Source organism: Trematomus bernacchii, unplaced genomic scaffold (assembly GCF_902827165.1).
Source record: "Trematomus bernacchii unplaced genomic scaffold, fTreBer1.1, whole genome shotgun sequence".
NCBI lineage: Eukaryota > Metazoa > Chordata > Actinopteri > Perciformes > Nototheniidae > Trematomus > Trematomus bernacchii.
In genome coordinates this window covers 4,204,004-4,221,838 of record NW_022987973.1, presented here as the reverse complement: position 1 = coordinate 4,221,838, position 17,835 = coordinate 4,204,004, and the positions used below count along the sequence as shown (strand labels likewise).

At 42.1% G+C, this 17,835-nt stretch overlaps 1 protein-coding gene across 5 annotated transcripts in view; it reads left to right on the top strand.

Annotated features, from left to right (window-relative positions):
• itsn2b (intersectin 2b) overlaps positions 1-17,835 on the top strand; it is a 41,647-nt gene that overhangs the window by 6,762 nt on the left and 17,050 nt on the right. Inside the window, exons 1-21 of one of the 5 annotated variants that reach the window (XM_034116471.1) lie at positions 1,114-1,218; positions 2,029-2,171; positions 3,193-3,285; positions 3,603-3,666; positions 3,793-3,980; positions 4,561-4,800; positions 5,549-5,642; positions 5,784-5,920; positions 7,368-7,431; positions 8,091-8,228; positions 8,366-8,454; positions 8,909-8,929; positions 9,112-9,374; positions 9,482-9,631; positions 9,736-9,876; positions 10,574-10,661; positions 11,350-11,489; positions 13,703-13,884; positions 14,991-15,763; positions 16,769-16,890; positions 17,039-17,305. In XM_034116471.1, the coding sequence (XP_033972362.1) occupies positions 2,165-2,171; positions 3,193-3,285; positions 3,603-3,666; positions 3,793-3,980; positions 4,561-4,800; positions 5,549-5,642; positions 5,784-5,920; positions 7,368-7,431; positions 8,091-8,228; positions 8,366-8,454; positions 8,909-8,929; positions 9,112-9,374; positions 9,482-9,631; positions 9,736-9,876; positions 10,574-10,661; positions 11,350-11,489; positions 13,703-13,884; positions 14,991-15,763; positions 16,769-16,890; positions 17,039-17,305 (3,261 nt within the window). In that variant the 5' untranslated portion in view covers positions 1,114-1,218; positions 2,029-2,164. Of the gene's footprint in view, positions 1-1,113; positions 1,219-2,028; positions 2,172-3,192; positions 3,286-3,602; positions 3,667-3,792; positions 3,981-4,560; positions 4,801-5,548; positions 5,643-5,783; positions 5,921-7,367; positions 7,432-8,090; positions 8,229-8,365; positions 8,455-8,908; positions 8,930-9,111; positions 9,375-9,481; positions 9,632-9,735; positions 9,877-10,573; positions 10,662-11,349; positions 11,490-13,702; positions 13,885-14,990; positions 15,764-16,768; positions 16,891-17,038; positions 17,306-17,835 lie in introns of those variants that run through there. The other 4 variants (XM_034116472.1, XM_034116470.1, XM_034116469.1 and 1 more) reach the window with 4 other exon arrangements.

Sequence of the window (17,835 nt, the reverse complement as noted above, 5' to 3'; positions counted from 1 at the left end):
TATTTCATCCCGGCTGGATTACTGTAATGCTCTGTTCTCCTGCCTCAACAAAACATCTATAAACCGGTTACAACAGGTCCAAAATGCTGCAGCCAGATTGCTCACTCGGTCCAAAAAAACATGCCACATCACTCCGATTCTTTCTGCCCTGCACTGGCTCCCTGTCCATCTCAGAACCCAATTCAAGGTATTGGTTTTCACATATAGAGCTGTCCATGGCCAAGCCCCAGCCTACATTAATGACCTGATCCTCCCTCATAGCACAACCCGGGCCCTGAGGTCCTCTGAGCAAGGCCTCCTAAGGGTGCCCCGAACCAGGCTAAAAACTAAGGGGGACCGTGCCTTTGAGGTGGTGGCCCCAAGGCTTTGGAACAAACTCCCCCAGACACTAAGAGCCTCTGCCTCAGTAGAGATTTTTAAGGGGCAGTTAAAGACCCACCTCTTCCGTCAGGCCTTTGGGGCATCGGAGGAGGTGAGTTAGTAGCTGTCTTTTATTGGTGTTTTATCGTATGTTTTATCCTATGTATTACCTGCTGTTGTTTTATGCCTTTTTATGCCTTTTATTCTACATTTTAGTTGTACTGTGAATTGTGTACTGTACTGTAAAGCACTTTGTACATTCGTGTTGAGAAGGGTGCTATATAAATAAAGTTTTACTTACTTACTTACAGGCTTCCCTCTGATCATCCCAGGCAATGTTTAAAATCACACTTCCAAAACATTTGGTCAAATGATTACTTGACAGACAATACCGTACTCATATCAGACTGTGTCATCTCACATGGCTTCTGAGAAACCTTTATTTTGGTTACCATTTTCAAATAAAAATGGATAAACATGGAATCACCGACACAGTGAGAACTCCACTTTTGCTTTTTTAAATATAGTCAGTTATCACCTAAAACGTACACATTTTAACCTTGCAGAAAAAGTGTGCCCTCCCACTACATTGAACAAACACGTTCATGTGAAGAAGCTGCTTTCCCACACTTTGCATGTGCTTGACTCAACAAGAGTGGGTTTAAAAGCATGATGCAACATACTGTACTTTGAGGAAGGTGTGGTGACAGGAAGGAAGGTTTGAAATGAAACGAAACTGCAGAGTTGCTTTGATGGTGAAGTCATTGGGTTTATCTGTCCATCACTTTGATTCAGACTGAAATATATATAACAACTGCTGGATGTATTGCCAAAGAAATATGGACCGAGCCGTTTTAGGTGAGATCTCTCAACTATTGGATGGATTGGGGTGATATTTGTTACACACGTTCATGCCGTCTTCAGGAAAAGTTACAATAGGTTTGTTAATCCTCTGACTTTTCAACTAATGCCATCATAAGATATGAAAATATTTGTCCCTTTTTTATTATGATTATGCCTTGTTAAACCTTGTTAAACTATTTACCTATTGTCAGTGGTGCTATAAAGTACATACAACAAATGCAGACAAAATCAAATGGCATTAAAATAAGAATACAAGGCTATATCAGTTGAAAAAAAATCAGGTATATGACCAAATACCTTCAAAATATTTCCATAAGCTTACATTGTGTAAAGTGGAAATTAGCAAATATTAGCATGCTAACACACCGAAATAAAATAGTAAACATTGTACCTGCTGAGAATCATAGTGTTGTATTTGCAATTACATAGCTGACCATGAACAAACAACAACAAAAAAATAAGTCTTCAAAATGTTTTTTTTTTTTAGGCAACCCATAGTACATGAATATAACTTTGAATTGTCACTCCACACAACCATGTAGCCTTAAAATCTGGGCAGCAGCATGCATTACTGATGTCTGCTGAACACCAGAAATGCTTTCTAATGTGTGTTTATGAGTCTAGCTTGTGTAGTATTGGTGGTTTTGCCTCCACCATGGCCCATGTGGGTAGTTTTGGAGCAGTAGTGTAAAAGCTTTGGGATGTGGCCAGCTGCTCCTGACTGAGGAAACAGGAGGAGCCCTGTTCGACTCTGCTGACCGACCAGAATCTCTCTCTCTGCCTCTCCTCTCTCGCCCCTCTCAGTGACACCCCTGCCCTGTCCTCGCTGCAGTATTGACTGATGACTGGGCTGTGACTGTGTGTTTTGCAGATGGCTGCGAGCGGTAGCTGAGGACGGCGTCAGGATTTCCCCCCCTCTCTGCCTCTGCCACCTGCAAATATGAATGGTAAGAGTGTGTGTGTGTGTGTGTGTGTGTGTGTGTGTGTGTGTGTGTGTGTGTGTGTGTGTGTGTGTGTGTGTGTGTGTGTGTGTGTGTGTGTGTGTGTGTGTGTGTGTGTGTGTGATGTGTGTGTGTGTGTGTGTGTGTGTGTGTGTGTGTGTGTGTGTGTGTGTGTGTGTGTGTGTGGTGTGTGTGGTGTGTGTGTGTGTGTGTGTGTGTGTGTGTGTGTGTGTGTGTGTGGTGTGTGTGTGTGTGTGTGTGTGTGTGTGTGTGTGTGTGTGTGTGTGTGTGTGTGTGTGTGTGTGTGTGTGTGTGTGTGTGTGTGTGTGTGTGTGTGTGTGTGTGTGTGTGTACTGTCGTTTGTTATGATGAAGTGAACTGTACATTTCCTGTCAGCTGACAAACTGTGGCAACACTGATGTGTCTCGTGAAAGTGTTCTTCTGCCCTCCTGCTTGCACAAAGTGGCACAGTCCGTGTGTTTCATAATCACTCATTATCACTTTGTCAATATCAGTTCACTCCCAACTGCCAGGCCTTGGGCTTCAGCTCCTCTGTTTGTGCACCTGCCTGTTTTTGGTTCTTCTTTGCAAGTTTTATTAAGGCTGACTTGCCAATTTCTATTTTGTTTCTAAGAACTTTAATTAACAGCATACAAAGACAATTGTGTAACAACCGGAAAATATATTACCATTTATTTATTTTTTAAATGAAATAAAACATTGACAAATAACTTGCACTGTCTCCAAAACTGCAGCAAATGACAGGACTGCAGGTTTTACAAATCTGCTTGTGTCTTCGTCACTCCAACTAAAGAACTTCCACACCAACGACATGGTTTGCGTTTGGCTGTGACGTAAACTGTCATGCATTTACATTTGACGAGCAACATTTTTTTTAAAATATGAGAATAATGGATCATTGACAAACACCTAAAAACCAGACAGTTTTGACCAGTGCATCTCTGACGAGGGTTAAATGTCCCATGTTTTCTTCTTCATGCTTTAAATGTGTTGTTTTTCTCTCTAGGTGGTCCAAGTGTATGGGCGATCTCTCCTGAGGAGAGGCTCAAACATGATCAGAAGTTTGACACCCTCTCCCCATCAATGGGCTTTGTCTCAGGTACACACACTAACACACACATTATTTCCCAGACTGGTGCTGCGTCACGCTTACAGAGATTTCCCTGACAGGACATTTCATGATGCTGTTTTACCAAGACTACACCATTATAAAGCACATACATTTTCATATATTACAATAATACACAGTTATGTGTGTTTATATACTGTAGGTTGCTACATACAATGAAATGGTGTTGACTTGCTCAGGTGATCAGGCAAAGACATACATGTGCAGGTACAGAAAAACAATGTATGTTGGAAATTCTAAATGTTCTTTTGATTCTCCCTTTCTTCCCTTTCTGTCTCTTCCTATAGGGGAGCAAGCCCGGAAGTTTTTACTCCAATCAGGGCTGCCTGCTTCAGTTCTGGCTCAAATATGGTTAGAAACACACACATACACACACTCTCACACACTCTCACACACTCAGCCACGGGTTCTCTGGAAGTTTTCACTTGAAGCAGAACATTAACACTGTGATGACTCTTTGTTTTTCCTGTCTCTCAGGGCTCTGGCTGACATGAATAACGATGGGAAGATGGACAGGTTGGAGTTTTCCATCGCCATGAAGCTCATAAAGCTTAGACTCCAGGGCACACAGCTCCCCTCAGCTCTTCCAATCATCATGAAGCAGCCTCCAGTGCCCGCCCCCACCCTCAACCACCGCACCTCAGTCCTGTCCAACTCAGCTTATGGTACAGTGTTTTTATCATATACTGTGACGTTAGTTAGCAAAGGAAATTAACATGCATTTTCTTCAAAATTCACACCCTTAAACTCAGAAAGAAACGGGTAACTTAGGGATGCAACTAACGCATTTTCATTATCGATTAACACCCGATGAAAAACATCATCATTAGATATTTCCTCATTGACATACTTAAACATTTAAACACAACCAGTTTCATTCCTATATTTATTCTGAAGGTTTTTAGAGAGAGGTGTGTATGATCAGATTTCTGTGTTTGAAATGTGTGAAAATTAGCACATTTTAAATTAGATAAACACTAATTTGCATATATAACACCTTTTGCCATTTTTGAACATTTCTTTGAACAATAGATATTAATATCAAAATTGTTGGCAATTATTGTCGATTGAGTTCTTGACTAGTTGACAAACCGTTGCAGCTCTCGATTAGAATAAAAAATGTAAATGCAAAACAAAAGAAACTAATTTGCAGGTTTTGATATTTGTTAACTTTAAGTGTCTGAATGATCTCCGTATGCATTATGTCTGCTCTGGTTCTGACTGGTTTACTTTTGTGTGTTATAGGAATGGCTTCTGGGTCCAACATGATGCCCGGGACAAACCTTGCCATGTTGACCCCTATCTCCATGGCAACTCCTGGACTCTCACACTTGACACCAATGACAGGCCTCGCCCCGTTGGTTCCTACGGCAACAGGCCTGAGCCCTTTAATAGCCCCCTCCTCCTCCAGGCCCCTGATTCCCACCATGGGAAACGGCACCATGGGATTTCTGCAACCAATCCCATCTGGAGCCATGGCTGCTGGTACACATTTAATTCTAGCTTTCATTCATCCTCTCCCCTTTTTTCCGATGCTGTAGTATTGTTTGTCACTGGGTTATCAGTTCAACCCAAAATACATATTTGTCCCTTTTCCCTGTTGTGGTTTTTGTATCAATCTGGATTGTTTTGAAACGGCACTGGACTTGTAGAGCTCAAAGGGCTAATACAAATGCATATGAAAATGCGACAACATCTCTTACCAGAAATGTAAAACCACTTAAGACAATCTGCAGACCTTGTCAGCAGTTTCATCTACAAACAATTTTATTTTTATTGAAATATACCCACCAATGAGTGAGCACGAGACTCTCATCGATAAGTACATGCACCCTTACTTCTGTGCGTTGATAGGGTTGGAATACCTTTAGATTTACAGTCTCTCTAAATTGAACACATTCATTTTGATTATCACTTTCAAGTTGCTGATTTCCTTGCAATGCACTGCAGATGATGATATATTTCTGAGGGGGGAAGTAGGTAAAGGGTTGAGTCCTGGCTTGGTTTTGCCAAGTCAATTCTCTCAGTCTCATCTCCATACAAATAGCCTCTCTGTCCTTGGCAAGCTTTGCTAGACAGTATATAACTGACCCACTGTACGACTCCCCTCCCCTTCCTTCCTTTCTGAAACAGTAAAAATAAATGATTTTATGGTTGTGGTTAATGGCTGTAGTAAAATGTCATAATAATGATTCGGGTACTTATGTAATGGATGTTTGCTTTCTGTTATTAGGCTTACCTCGCTCTGCGTCCCCCTACTCATCTCCGCTTGGACTCTCTTCTGGTTTAAACACGGGCTCACCGCTGCTGGACCTAGCATCTAACAGGTAACAAACACACCACTAAGCAATTTAACTTTTGCTCAATCATCATCTTGTCAGTCTCTTTGAAGTGTAAAATCACACTGGTTCTTCTGTAGTTTGGGTCACTCAGCTTGTGTTTTTGTGTTGCCTCTGTTTGTCTTCCAGCTCTGCCTCCTCGTCCCCCTCTGTGATGTCCCCCATGGGTCCTGTTCCCAGCGACTGGGCTGTGCCTCACGCCTCCAGACTCAAATACAGACAGCAGTTTAACAGCTTGGATAAGCAGATGATAGGATATCTCATTGGTAAGAACCCTGTCTGTATATTATGTATGTGAACAGTGTGTGGGTCATACATAACCACAGTATGCTGGAATGCAGGCGTTGATGTTCCTGACAACAGTCACTCATGATCTATAACTGTGGCCTCCCTCTTTCTTTCTGAGTGAGTCAAGCCTTAGCTAACTCTCAGGAAGTGGAGGCTGGGTCTGTCAGCTGTGGGTGTGTTCAGACACAGGGGCAGTTTCTTAACACACACACACACACACAGCCAAGTATGCATTTGCCTTCTCGTTCTGTTACAGCAAGCCTTGCAGGACCAGTTCTTTTGAAATATCCTCGATACAGTCAAACAACAATTGTGCACATACTCTCACTTACTTCAGCCGTACTAGCAGATGATTTCCTCACAGTGTGACTTTGCATATTATGTGCAATGTAACGCATTACAAAAAATACATGAATGTCTTTAAACTGCTTTTAGAGCTCACTTTAACAGAAACAGTTTGTCTGTTACGGTATAATCTATACAGTTACAAGGCAGCCAAAATCCTAAAAATACATACATATATATATACATATTTTCCTGTTGTGCAATGTAATGTAGATTGGTTTGGTGTGAGTTGCGAGTGTTGAAGATAGCTCTTTGATTTTACTTGAATATAATAGAACTAGATGCACTCTGCTTTCTCTGCTCCACATTTGGTGAGAGCAAAAATATGTTGTTTAAAATGTCGGGGTGACCTGGCCCTCTGGAATCACCATAACCTGTACTTAAAAAAAAAATCACAGTCCGTTGATTATCATCTCTAAATGTAGGAGATTGAATAAGGGTTAAAAAGGTTCTAGTTTTTCCTATTTCAACGTCCACCTTTTTCACATTTATGTTTAATAATCAAAAGGAACCTGGAGTCAGTCTTGAATCCGACTGTGATCTAGCCACATTTAAAGGTGGGGTAGGTAATTTTGGAGAAACCAGCTTGAGTGCGCTAGAATTTGAAAATACACAACCGGAGAAAATCTGCCACTTCCTTACAGAGCCCCTCCTCCAACACATACGAACGCGCACATGACCAATGAGGGCACGAGATAAGTTTGTGCACAGATGGAAGGCTGACAGGCAGGTAGGCCATCCAGTTATTTTAGTCGGGCCGGCTAAAATGATTGGTCGTACTTTTTACAGTACTACGGCTTCCACAGATGAAATTTTTTATGGATTTTTTGTCAAAGCACCTAAGATATGCATTGCTATCGGGATGTTAAGAGCATTCCATGGAATATAACAAAAAGTGTATCTCGAGCCGGTTTCTCAAACTTACCTACCACACCTTTAAGTTGAATGATTCAATGAATGGGCACACACTGTACAGGACACTCTCCTTACTTTTCCTTTCCCCACCACACCCACACAGCTCTGCTTTATATACATTATACTGTTTGTACATGTTCTGACATTTGTCAATCTTGTTGCCAGGTCAACAGGTGAGGGGTGCCATGGCGACCACGATGCTGACTCAGATACAGCTGGCTTCCATCTGGTGAGAAAAAGTGTGTGTGTGTGCGCTTGTAGCTGGTTTGACAATAGGCCATTTCTGTTAACGACATATATGTTAACAAGTAAAGATTGCCTTCGTATCAATTACCAGTAAGAATCAGGAAAAACATATTTTCTTGTAGAATTGTATTGTTTTAATTGTAAACTTAATATTGTACCCCAAATCTGTTCTGTATGCAAATAATCATGAGATGTCAATATAGAGTGATATCCATAAGTAGATGAGACGTTAAGTTGCCAACCTTAAAGGTCAAATAAATATGTATCTTAAACAGCTAGACCTATGTTATGTTGTTGGTATATGTACGTACATTATCACAAATGTTTCAAGATATTTTGAAACCTAGAGAAATCCTTATTTTTAAGTTATGACTTGTTTAAGTAAGTTTATCGTTTATTTGGCAGGGACAATGCACATTAATGAACACTTAAAACAAAAAAAATATGCCGGATTTTAGCTTGGAGCTAATTTCCATCCGCAGTCGAGATGGAGTTAACAAGTCATCAGCATTGTTCTCTATCAGAGGCAGGCTGTCGTAAATAAACCTTTTATCCAGTTTGAAGCCCCAATTTTACGACACACTTGAAAGATATTGATTCACGTATAAACCTTAAACCTCCTATCTGCAAAACCTCCTGCAGGACTTTAGCGGATGTGGATAAGGACGGGAAGCTGAAAGCGGAGGAGTTCATTCTGGCAATGCATCTCGTGGACATGGCAAAGTATGGACAACCACTGCCGCTAACACTGCCCACTGAACTGGTCCCACCCTCACAAAGGTATTATTGTATGGCACCATTTTGAAAACACATTACAAATACCCTGTGTAGTAGATTTTCAGCACTGAAGTGAATTAAACATGGACTACATTGATGTGTGTATTTATTAAACATTTGATTATGTGGTTGTGTTCCAGGGGAGCAGTGAATGGATCCAGCTCTTCTCCCTATGCATCGCTGACTGATGACTTTGACATAGAGCCTCCACAAAAAAATAAACCTAACAGTAAGCACACACACACCACCAACACCAACCAAACACACTGATATTTGGTGTGTGTAAATGTGTGTTAGTACCTGTCTGTCTTATCTTGCATATTACTAAATCTAATATTTTTCTTGCACGTGTATTACGGTTTGCTCAAGGACCTCTCTTGGTTGCAATGATTAACAACATTGATGTTCACTGTTGGATTCCCCCATCTACCACTGATTCCTCCATCGGTCAGAAGAGACTGCAAATGCTCAAAAACTGCTCCAGAAGCAAAAGGCATTCACGAGCAACTGGCAGGCTGCCTTTTGGCTTTTATCTTAGCTAAATAAACTGACAACTATAGAAAAGTTTGTTCTCATTTTGAACTTGAGTATCTTACGATAATAATTACGATAATTATAAATAAAAATAATAAATAGATGTTTCATAAATCCCTGCTTTTGTTATCTTTAACCCTTTCTTTAAGGGAGCCTGGAGGGAGAAGTTGGTGAGATTAAACTCTTTGTTTGAGAGGGGTGAAGGACACACACCTGCTTTATGCTATTCTAAAATCCCTGACTCATTCGTCAATAACAATGTCATAATCTTGTTTTGTTTTTCTTTCGACTGCTTACTCCCAATCATCATGAAAAGTACCCCAACACTCACGTTTTATTTGTCTTTATTCAGTGTCGTTCGAGGATAAATTCAAAGCCAACCTGGAGCGAGGGAACGCAGAACTGGAGAAAAGACGTCAGACACTGCTGGAGGCGGAGAGGAGGGAGAGGGAGCGTCGTGCCCAGAAGGAGAGAGAGGAGCGAGAGATGAGAGAGAGGGAGGCTCAGGAGGCCGAGGAGAGGAGGAGGAAAGAGGAGGAGAGGAGGCTGGAGAGGCAGAGGGAGCTGGAGAGGCAGAAAGAGGAAGAGCGACAGAGAGAGATCGAAAGAAAGGAGGTGACAGTTGTATTCACAATAATGAATCTTTGCATTAATGCTTCCTCTTTTCTAGCAGCACAGAGTTGTCTATTTACACTTCAGTGTCCTGTGTGGGTTCAATCCAGGCTGCACAGCGGGAGCTCGAGCGCCAGAGGAAGGAGGAGTGGGAGAGGAGGCAGAGAGGAGAGCTCAAGATAAAGAAGGAGCAGGAGAGGGATGATATCATCAGACTGAAAGCTAAGAAAAAGAGTCTTGAGATGGAGCTGGAGGCTGTGGTGAGACAGGCTGTAGTCATACAGTTGTTAGCTTATTTTACCATACAAGAACACACTATAGATAGTTTGTAATGTTGCTGTCATCCTCTCTGTCACTACCACAGGGCAACAAACATCGTCAGATCTCAGACCGGCTGCGTGACTTTCACAACAAAAATAAGCTTCAGAAGACGGAGCTGGATCTGTCCAATCAGAGGAAAGAGACACGCCAGCAGGACATTAGCATGCTGCAGAAACAGTTGGAGGTGTGTGTGTGTGTGTGTGTGTGTGTGTGTGTGTGTGTGTGTGTGTGTGTGTGTGGTGTGTGTGTGTGTGTGTGTGTGTGTGTGTGTGTGTGTGTGTGTGTGTGTGTGTGTGGTGTGTGTGTGTGTGTGTGTGTGTGTGTGTGTGTGTGTGTGTGTGTTGTGTGTGTGTGTGTGTGTGTGTGTGTGTGTGTGTGTGTGTGTGTGTGTGGTGTGTGTGTGTGTGTGTGTGTGTGTGTGTGTGTGGTGATGTGTGTGTGTGTGTGTGTGTGTGTGTGTGTGTGTGTGTGTGTGTGTGTGTGTGTGTGTGTGTGTGTGTGTGGTGTGTGTGTGTGTGTGTGTGTGTGTGGTGTGTGTGTGTGTGGTGTGTGTGTGTGTGTGTGTGTGTGTGTGTGTGTGTGTGTGTGTGTGTGTGTGTGTGTGTGTGTGTGTGTGTGTGTGTGTGTGGTGTGTGTGTGTGTGTGTGTGTGTGTGTGTGTGTGTGTGTGTGTGTGTGTGTGTGTGTGCTCTGTGGCAGACAGAATTGCATAGTGAAAGCGTGGCTTATAGGAGAGAAAACAAGAAAGTTGTCTTCTTCACTCAGTTCTCTGTAATTTGCTTTGTTCATTGCTTCAAAAAGTGAGAATACATCAATGCTTTCCCAAATATTTTCCTCCCATGACGCATTTCTTGTTGCGATGATGCATTTCCTCTTGTTCAGGAGTTCCAGAGGAAGTTGTCCCAGCTGACTCCAGAGCAGAGGAGACTGACTGAGAAACTCAGAAACATGTCCTTGAACAACCTGCCTGGTTAGTATTGATGGATGAAATGACATGACAGCAGAACTATGGACACATGTTTGATAAAAGAACACAACACACTGAAAGGCACAATGGCCAGCTATATCACAATAAAATCAGGATATATTGCAAATATAAATACATAATATGCACATATATAAGTAAATGTATCAAACCACTTTAAAAATGAAAGTACATATTCAGTCAAAAGCATGGAAGTATTACTAATATATGGAAATGTTGTGAAGAATATAAGAACTATATAATTAAATGTAAATATAGATACAGACATACAGTACATAGGACAGCAGATAGCTTGCACATCTTCCGGCGCAGACTGAATACTCATCTCTTTCGACTCCACTTCGAGCGATAGAATTACTACCAAAGAATTACTAACAAAGCACTCATATACTAATAAAGGACTGGCTTATCTAAAGCCAGTTGAGTAGCACTTGAAATGTTTTGGCTCTATGAAACCTGATGTACTTATATGATTCTGTTTTCTTCAAGTTTGTATCTTGTTGGTCGAATGCACTTATTGTAAGTCGCTTTGGATAAAAGCGTCAGCTAAATGCAATGTAATGTAATGTACATACACAACATTTAGTTAACCCTCCTGATGGTATCATAGCAGTTTTTTTTTTTTTTTACTGGAAATCTCTAGCTTGCTTAAGTGTATTTCATCTGTTTGTAGCGTCGACCGTATCAGTGCTGACTGGGGGTGTTACGGAGAAAAAAGGGATGTGTTTGAAAATGCGAGAGCAGCTTGGAGTTCTGGAGAAAGAGACGGCTGCCAAACTGTCTGAGATGGACCAGTACAACAAAGATATGCAGGTACAGAATGGACTGATTAATACAAATGTATCTGAATGTCCTCATTAATTGCTGAAGTAATGTTCAATCATTGTAATAGTCTTCTTTGCTGGTAGAGGTACAGGTTGTTTTTTTGTTCACTCTGGACATGTGCAGGCTCTTTATTATATCGAAGCGACAGGAAACAGTGGGTGTTTCTCAACCGCGAGTACGCTTGCTTGGTAGCACATGTCTGCCGAGCATCTTGCTTCAGAAGCGAGGCAAGAATACTTCCTGGCATTCGGAAAACAAAGAGTGGAACACGCTAGCAAGTGTGCAGGTGTGCGTCATATGAGAGGCCCCGCCTTACATCTTCCGCCACAGATTTGGGGAAATTGGTCCGTGCGCAAAGCATTGTGGGGATTTTAAGACCGCAGAGTCTACTCATGTGCAGCCTCGATATTTCTCCAAACGGAGTACGCCGGGCTCTGTAGTTTTCGAAGTATGCTGGAGATTGGAACAGTACTTCGGCGGCACTCGATGACGTAGTATGCTTGAAATAGTGGCTCTGCAGCAGCTTTACTCGCGATTGAGAAACACCCTGTGTTTTCTAACTAAGTGAAGCTTTAACTCAGAACTGGCTGTTTTCCTGATAAACTAAAATCACCACATCTTTACAGTATATCTTGTTTGCCTCATTTTATACCACTTTTATATGTAAGATATAAGTGTTTTGATGCTTTAAAAAGTGAATACATTTTAAACATTTGTTGTGTGCCATGCCACCAATATTACTCACTACTCGCCCATTAATGCCTCTTTTCTCTCCTCCATGTAAGCCACCATTACTTTTGTTCTGACCTTCTGATACTAATTGAATCACTCTGTTATCTGTTGTCTTACCTTATTCTTATTCCTCCCACTTATTCTCTGTGTATTCCCTTTTGTTCCCTTGCTGGATGCCTCTCTCCAATGCTCCTTCCTCTCTCTTCCCCCTCGCTCGTCTCTCATCCTTTATTCCTAACCTGACAGTATGTGGGTGATGAGGACTCTATGCTTCAGGCTGTCTTCTGTCTGCTGGCCTGCCTCCGTAACCTCTTCTACCTACTAAAGGTTTCTCTTTATGTCTCTTTGCTGTTCTCATATTTTCATCTCTATTTCCTACGCCTGCTAATATGTATTGCTTACTAATCTCCATAACTCTGACATCTTGTGTCTGTGCTGTTTTAGCTCTTTCGATATCTATTTTTTCATTCGACTCTCTTTCTACTACAATACAGGGTTCTTACGGTCATTAAAAACCTGGAGAAGTCATGGAAATTCAAAATGATAATTCCAGGCCCTGGAAAAGTTATGGAAAACAATATTTTTCCCAAAGTTTTGGAAACGTCATGGAAATGTAACTAAAGTTGCATCAAATATAATTTATATTTTATCTAATCGCCGAAATAGTAATACTATAATGATAATAAATACTGTATCGTAGGGCTGTGCGATTATGGCAAAAATCCTAATCACGATTATTTTGGTCAATAATTGATATCACGATTATTAAAAACGATTATCCATTTACTTTGAAAACATCCATTTATTGAAACAAAAATGTGAACAGTATGTTTTTAACAGTTGATTACCCTGAACTTTAAGTATAATTCAACTGAAAAACCCAAAAAAAAAAAAAAAAAATAATAATAATTATATATATTTTTTTTTAATAAAAATAATAATCGTTTTATTTCGATTACGTTGTTTTCGTAATCGTTGCAAGCCAAAATCGTAATCGAGATTAAAATACGATTAATTGCACAGCCCTACTGTATCGTATAGTAATGAAGCGTAAAATGGCATTTAACTGACGAGGTATTTTGCTGGTGAGAGATTGTAGTTGCTTTAGCCTGTAGAAGCTAGTAAGCCTACTATTTGATTTGTTTTAGACAGGCACAACATGTTTCATATGCAAACCCTATTTTCCTGTTCCATGTTCAAATAAACCATTTTCAGTGGTACCGCTGAGAGAGTAATTTTTTTGGTCATGGAAAATTAGGTAAAGGTCATGGAGAAGTCATTGGTGAAAAAGTGTATGAACCCTGAATATATCTTAATGTTTAGGCCCTTCCCGTTTATATGTGATTGGTATGTGTTTGTGCATGCTGTGCTTCTCCAGTCCTCAGCCCCGTACAGTATGTCCATCTAGTCAGCGTATTATTTCATTCAGTCAAAACATCTCTTGATAGTAAAGGTGTTTTGTGTGGCAGGAACTGAGAGAAAGCCAGAGAAAACAGCAGGCAGCACTTGAGAAGCTACGGAGCATCAAAGAGGACAAACGGCGTGAACTGAGTCGAAGGAAGGAGGAGGAGGAGGCGAGGAAGAGGAGAGAAGAAGAGAATAAACAACAGGAGGAGGAAAGAAGGCGGAGGGAGGAGGAGGAAGCTCAGAGGTACTTTGCTTTTACATAGATTTACTATTGTTTATTTTACATTGCAATGTGTCATGCTCAAACAGAATTATGATGTATCAATGTACTGCAGAGAGTAAAAGAGGTGCTGCAGCAAAGTGTGAGACCTTTTTGAACATTAAAACATACAAATATGGAACAGCCTGAACAGCATTGTTAAAACCTGCTCCAAGATCATCGGCGTGAAACAGAGAGACTTAAACTCCTTCTGTAACCAACAGATTCTGCGGAAAGCAGAGAGCATTCTGGCCTCTCCAGGTCATGTTCTTTCACATGAACTTCGTTTGTTGCCATCAGGGCGAAGATATGCTCTACCTGCTCTAAAGACTAATCGCTTTTCAAAATCATTCATCCCTTCTGCACTCAAACTTTTAAATTCTTGACAGGCTTTTAACTTGATTATTTATTTATTTATTTATTATTGTGATGCTATGAACTATTTATAGTGTAAATTGGAATGATCCACATCTGTGCTCCCGGGTGTATGTGTGTGTTTTCTTCCTGTATATTCCTGCCTGTGTACATGACATAAGCTGCTGCTCATAACCAATTGCCCCTTGCGGGATTAATAAAGTTGTTGATTGATTGAAATATGAACCTGAAAATGACCATAATAAGCTATTTTGAAATGTTAAAGGTGGGGTAGGGGTTTGAGAAACCGGCTCGAGATACACTTTTTGTTATATTCCATGGAATGCTCTTAACATCCCGATAGCAATGAATATCTGAAGTGCTTTGACAAAAAATCCATAAAAAAATGTCATCTGTGGAAGCCGTAATACTGTAAAAAGCACGACCAATCATTTTAGCCGGCCCGGCTAAAATAACTGGATGGCCTACCTGCCTGTCAGCCTTCCATCTGTGCACAAACTTATCTCGTGCCCTCATTGGTCATGTGCGCGTTTGTGTGTGTTGGAGGAGGGGCTCTGTAAGGAAGTGGCAGATTTTCTCCGGTTGTGTATTTTCAAATTCTAGCGATCTCGAGCCGGTTTCTCAAACTTACCTACCCTACCTTTAATTCAAACGAAAAGGGGAAATACATTTATTTTCACCTTAAAACACACTTTTAAATGAATGTGTGCTTACAGGCGAATTAAGGTGGAAAAAGAGCGCCAATGGCAGGAGAAGCTTCAGAAGGACGAAGAGGGGCGTCAGAGAAGGATTCAGGAGGAGAAGGAGGCCAAACAGAGGGAGGAGGAGGCGAGAGAGAGACAGGCCATCGTCCAGTCCGCCAAGGAGCAGGCCGAGCGAGAGCTCAGAGCGAAGGAAGAGGCCGAGAGAAAGAGACGAGAGGTGGAGGAGAGGAAGAAGAGAGAGGAAGAGGAGCGGGTTAAGCAATCGGAGAGAAGGAGGCAGGACGAGGAGAGGAGGAAGCTAGAGGACGAGAGGAGGCTGTTGGAGGAAGAGAGGAGGAAACTGGAGGAGGAGAGGAGGCAAGAGGAGAAAAGACGTAAAGAAGAGGACGAGCGACGCCAGAGGGAGGAAGAGAGGAAGCGGTTAGAGGAGGAGAGGAGAGAGGAGGAGAGGAGACGAGAGAAGGATGAAGAGGAGAGGAGGAGACAGAGAGCTGCTGTGGCCGCCGTCCGAGATGCTGAGGAGTCCAGGAAGAGAGAGGACGAGGAGAGGAGGAAGAGAGAGGACGACAGGAGGAGGCTTCAGCAGCAAGAGGAGGAAAGGAAGAGGATAGAAGAGGAGAGGAGGAGAAAAGAGGAGGAAGAGGAGAAGAGGAAAGCTGAGGAGACGAGGAAGAGGAAGGAGGAGGTGTCTCGTCAGCAGCAGCAAGCGAGCGGAGGAGGAGGAGGAAAGGTCGACATTCAGGAGAAACTGACGGCTCTGCTGAGAGGACTGGAGGAGAGGAAGGGTAGGACACACACACACACACACACACACACACACACACACACCTTGATAACTTAGTATTTAATTTTACATTCAGTTTTTAGCTCATCTTATTCTTTTTTAGATGTACATAGTTCACCTCTTACACATTTACCTGCACATTTGCAACACTTAAAGGAGAGGTGTCATGCTTTTCCGGTTATTACCCGTCCCCTTGTGTGTTATGAAGGTTTTTATGCATGTAAACGGTGTGCAGAGTCAAAACCCTCAAAGTACACCCTGTAGCGAGTAAAACTCTAACACAGAAAATACCTCCCCAAAACGCCTCGTTGGAGATACGTCATTGTCCATTTGATTCTTCCGGGTACGGCATGATGTAATCCCGTACCCGGAACGAAATGGACCAATCCGTGGAGCCGTTACGTTAAGTCCCCGGAGCCGTTACGTTAAGCCCCCGCTGATTGGTCCAAATTGACCAATCCACAGACTTCCTCACACACAGGCAGCTCTGCTGATTTTCCCTGGCTGCAGGCTGATAACAGACAGTTGGGATTGCGGCGAAATTCTCTCTGCAGACCCATTCTCACAGCGTTTATCAACCTTTTTCTTACTCAATATCAAGCCACACTTATTGTTTTTAATTCGGATGTGAGTTTGTGTGTGCTCAGGATGAGTTTGGCTGTGTTTCGCTATGTATCCTAAACAAGGAAACAACACCTCCACGGAGCTCAGCAACATTCACAACGTCCCGACCAATCAGAGCACACTGTGCTCACAGGGAGGGTGGGGGCTGGAGCTATTGGAGCTACAACGAGCCGTTAAAGGCAGAGAGTGAAAGTCAGTGAATACACGTAGTTTACAGAGATGCTGTATGAGAAACCAATGTGAGTTTGGAAAAATGCACAGTATAAATCTATTTTAGTAGACCTCAACAATGGAATTATGATCAGTGGAAATGGCCATGACACCTCTCCTTTAATCTTTATTAAAACCACTTTTGAAGTGAAACTCATTCTGCTGCTTTTAGGAGGACAACCCAGAGCCACACATCACAGGAAGTCAGCGGCTCTCACATCCTTCAAAGCTCTGTACCCGTTCACTGCCCGAAACAACGAAGAGCTTAACTTCAATTCGGAAGATATCATCGAGGTAAGATTGAAAATGAAGGCGAATGAGGGCTGGACATAAGATACTACTGCAGCAGTAGAGAAAGGACTTTTTTTTTTCCCAGTTCAAATGTTTCTTTGTTCTTGTCTTCCTTGCTCTTTAACCTTTGATCCTCTTTATCTCCTGTCAGGTGGATGAGACAACGGAGCGGGAGGAGGGCTGGCTGTTCGGCAGCAGACAGGGGAAGATGGGCTGGTTCCCAGAGAGCTACGTGGAGAGGGCGTCCCCATCGGACGCAGCTAACAACGTGACGGCTGCTGCTGCTGCCCCTGCTCCTAAATTGGCGCTCCAGTCTCAACTTTCCAATGCGCTAGAGGCTGTCAAGGCAGCGGGAACAAAGTCTGCCTTCACACCAACACACTCACCGAACCCTGCGCCCTCTGACACACAAGGACAGGTGAGAGGTGTAAAAGTTACTTTACTGCTGCTACCCTTTGATTATCACAGTATGATTCTTGTCTGGACAGATGGAAACGCTCAAATACTCGGGGGCGAATTCATAAAGAATTGATTGAAGCCACTTTGGATCTGCCCTCTGCCCTGTCTCATGGTCTTATTCAATGAAAGTAAATGCACTAATTATATTACAATGTAAACACGCCCATTTTTCAGTTTGAAATGCAATTATCCATGAGACAAAGTACACATTTGATTAAGGCCGATGCAACTGTTTGGAGGCGTGAAAGTCAGGCTGAAGAAGACCAAATAAAGAGAGTAAAGGAAAATGTAACGGATTTTTATTAGATTTTTAATTTAAATAGTAACCTTATTTTTTTTTTTTTCATGACACAAATGTTCTTGCATCCCAAACTAATTTAGTTTGATTGTATAACACTTTACCGGTTACCACCAACCCAATGAAGTTCTTTGTAGCTGTATGTGGCTCTGGGCTGTGACCTTTGTGAATTGGACTGTTCTTGAATAGAG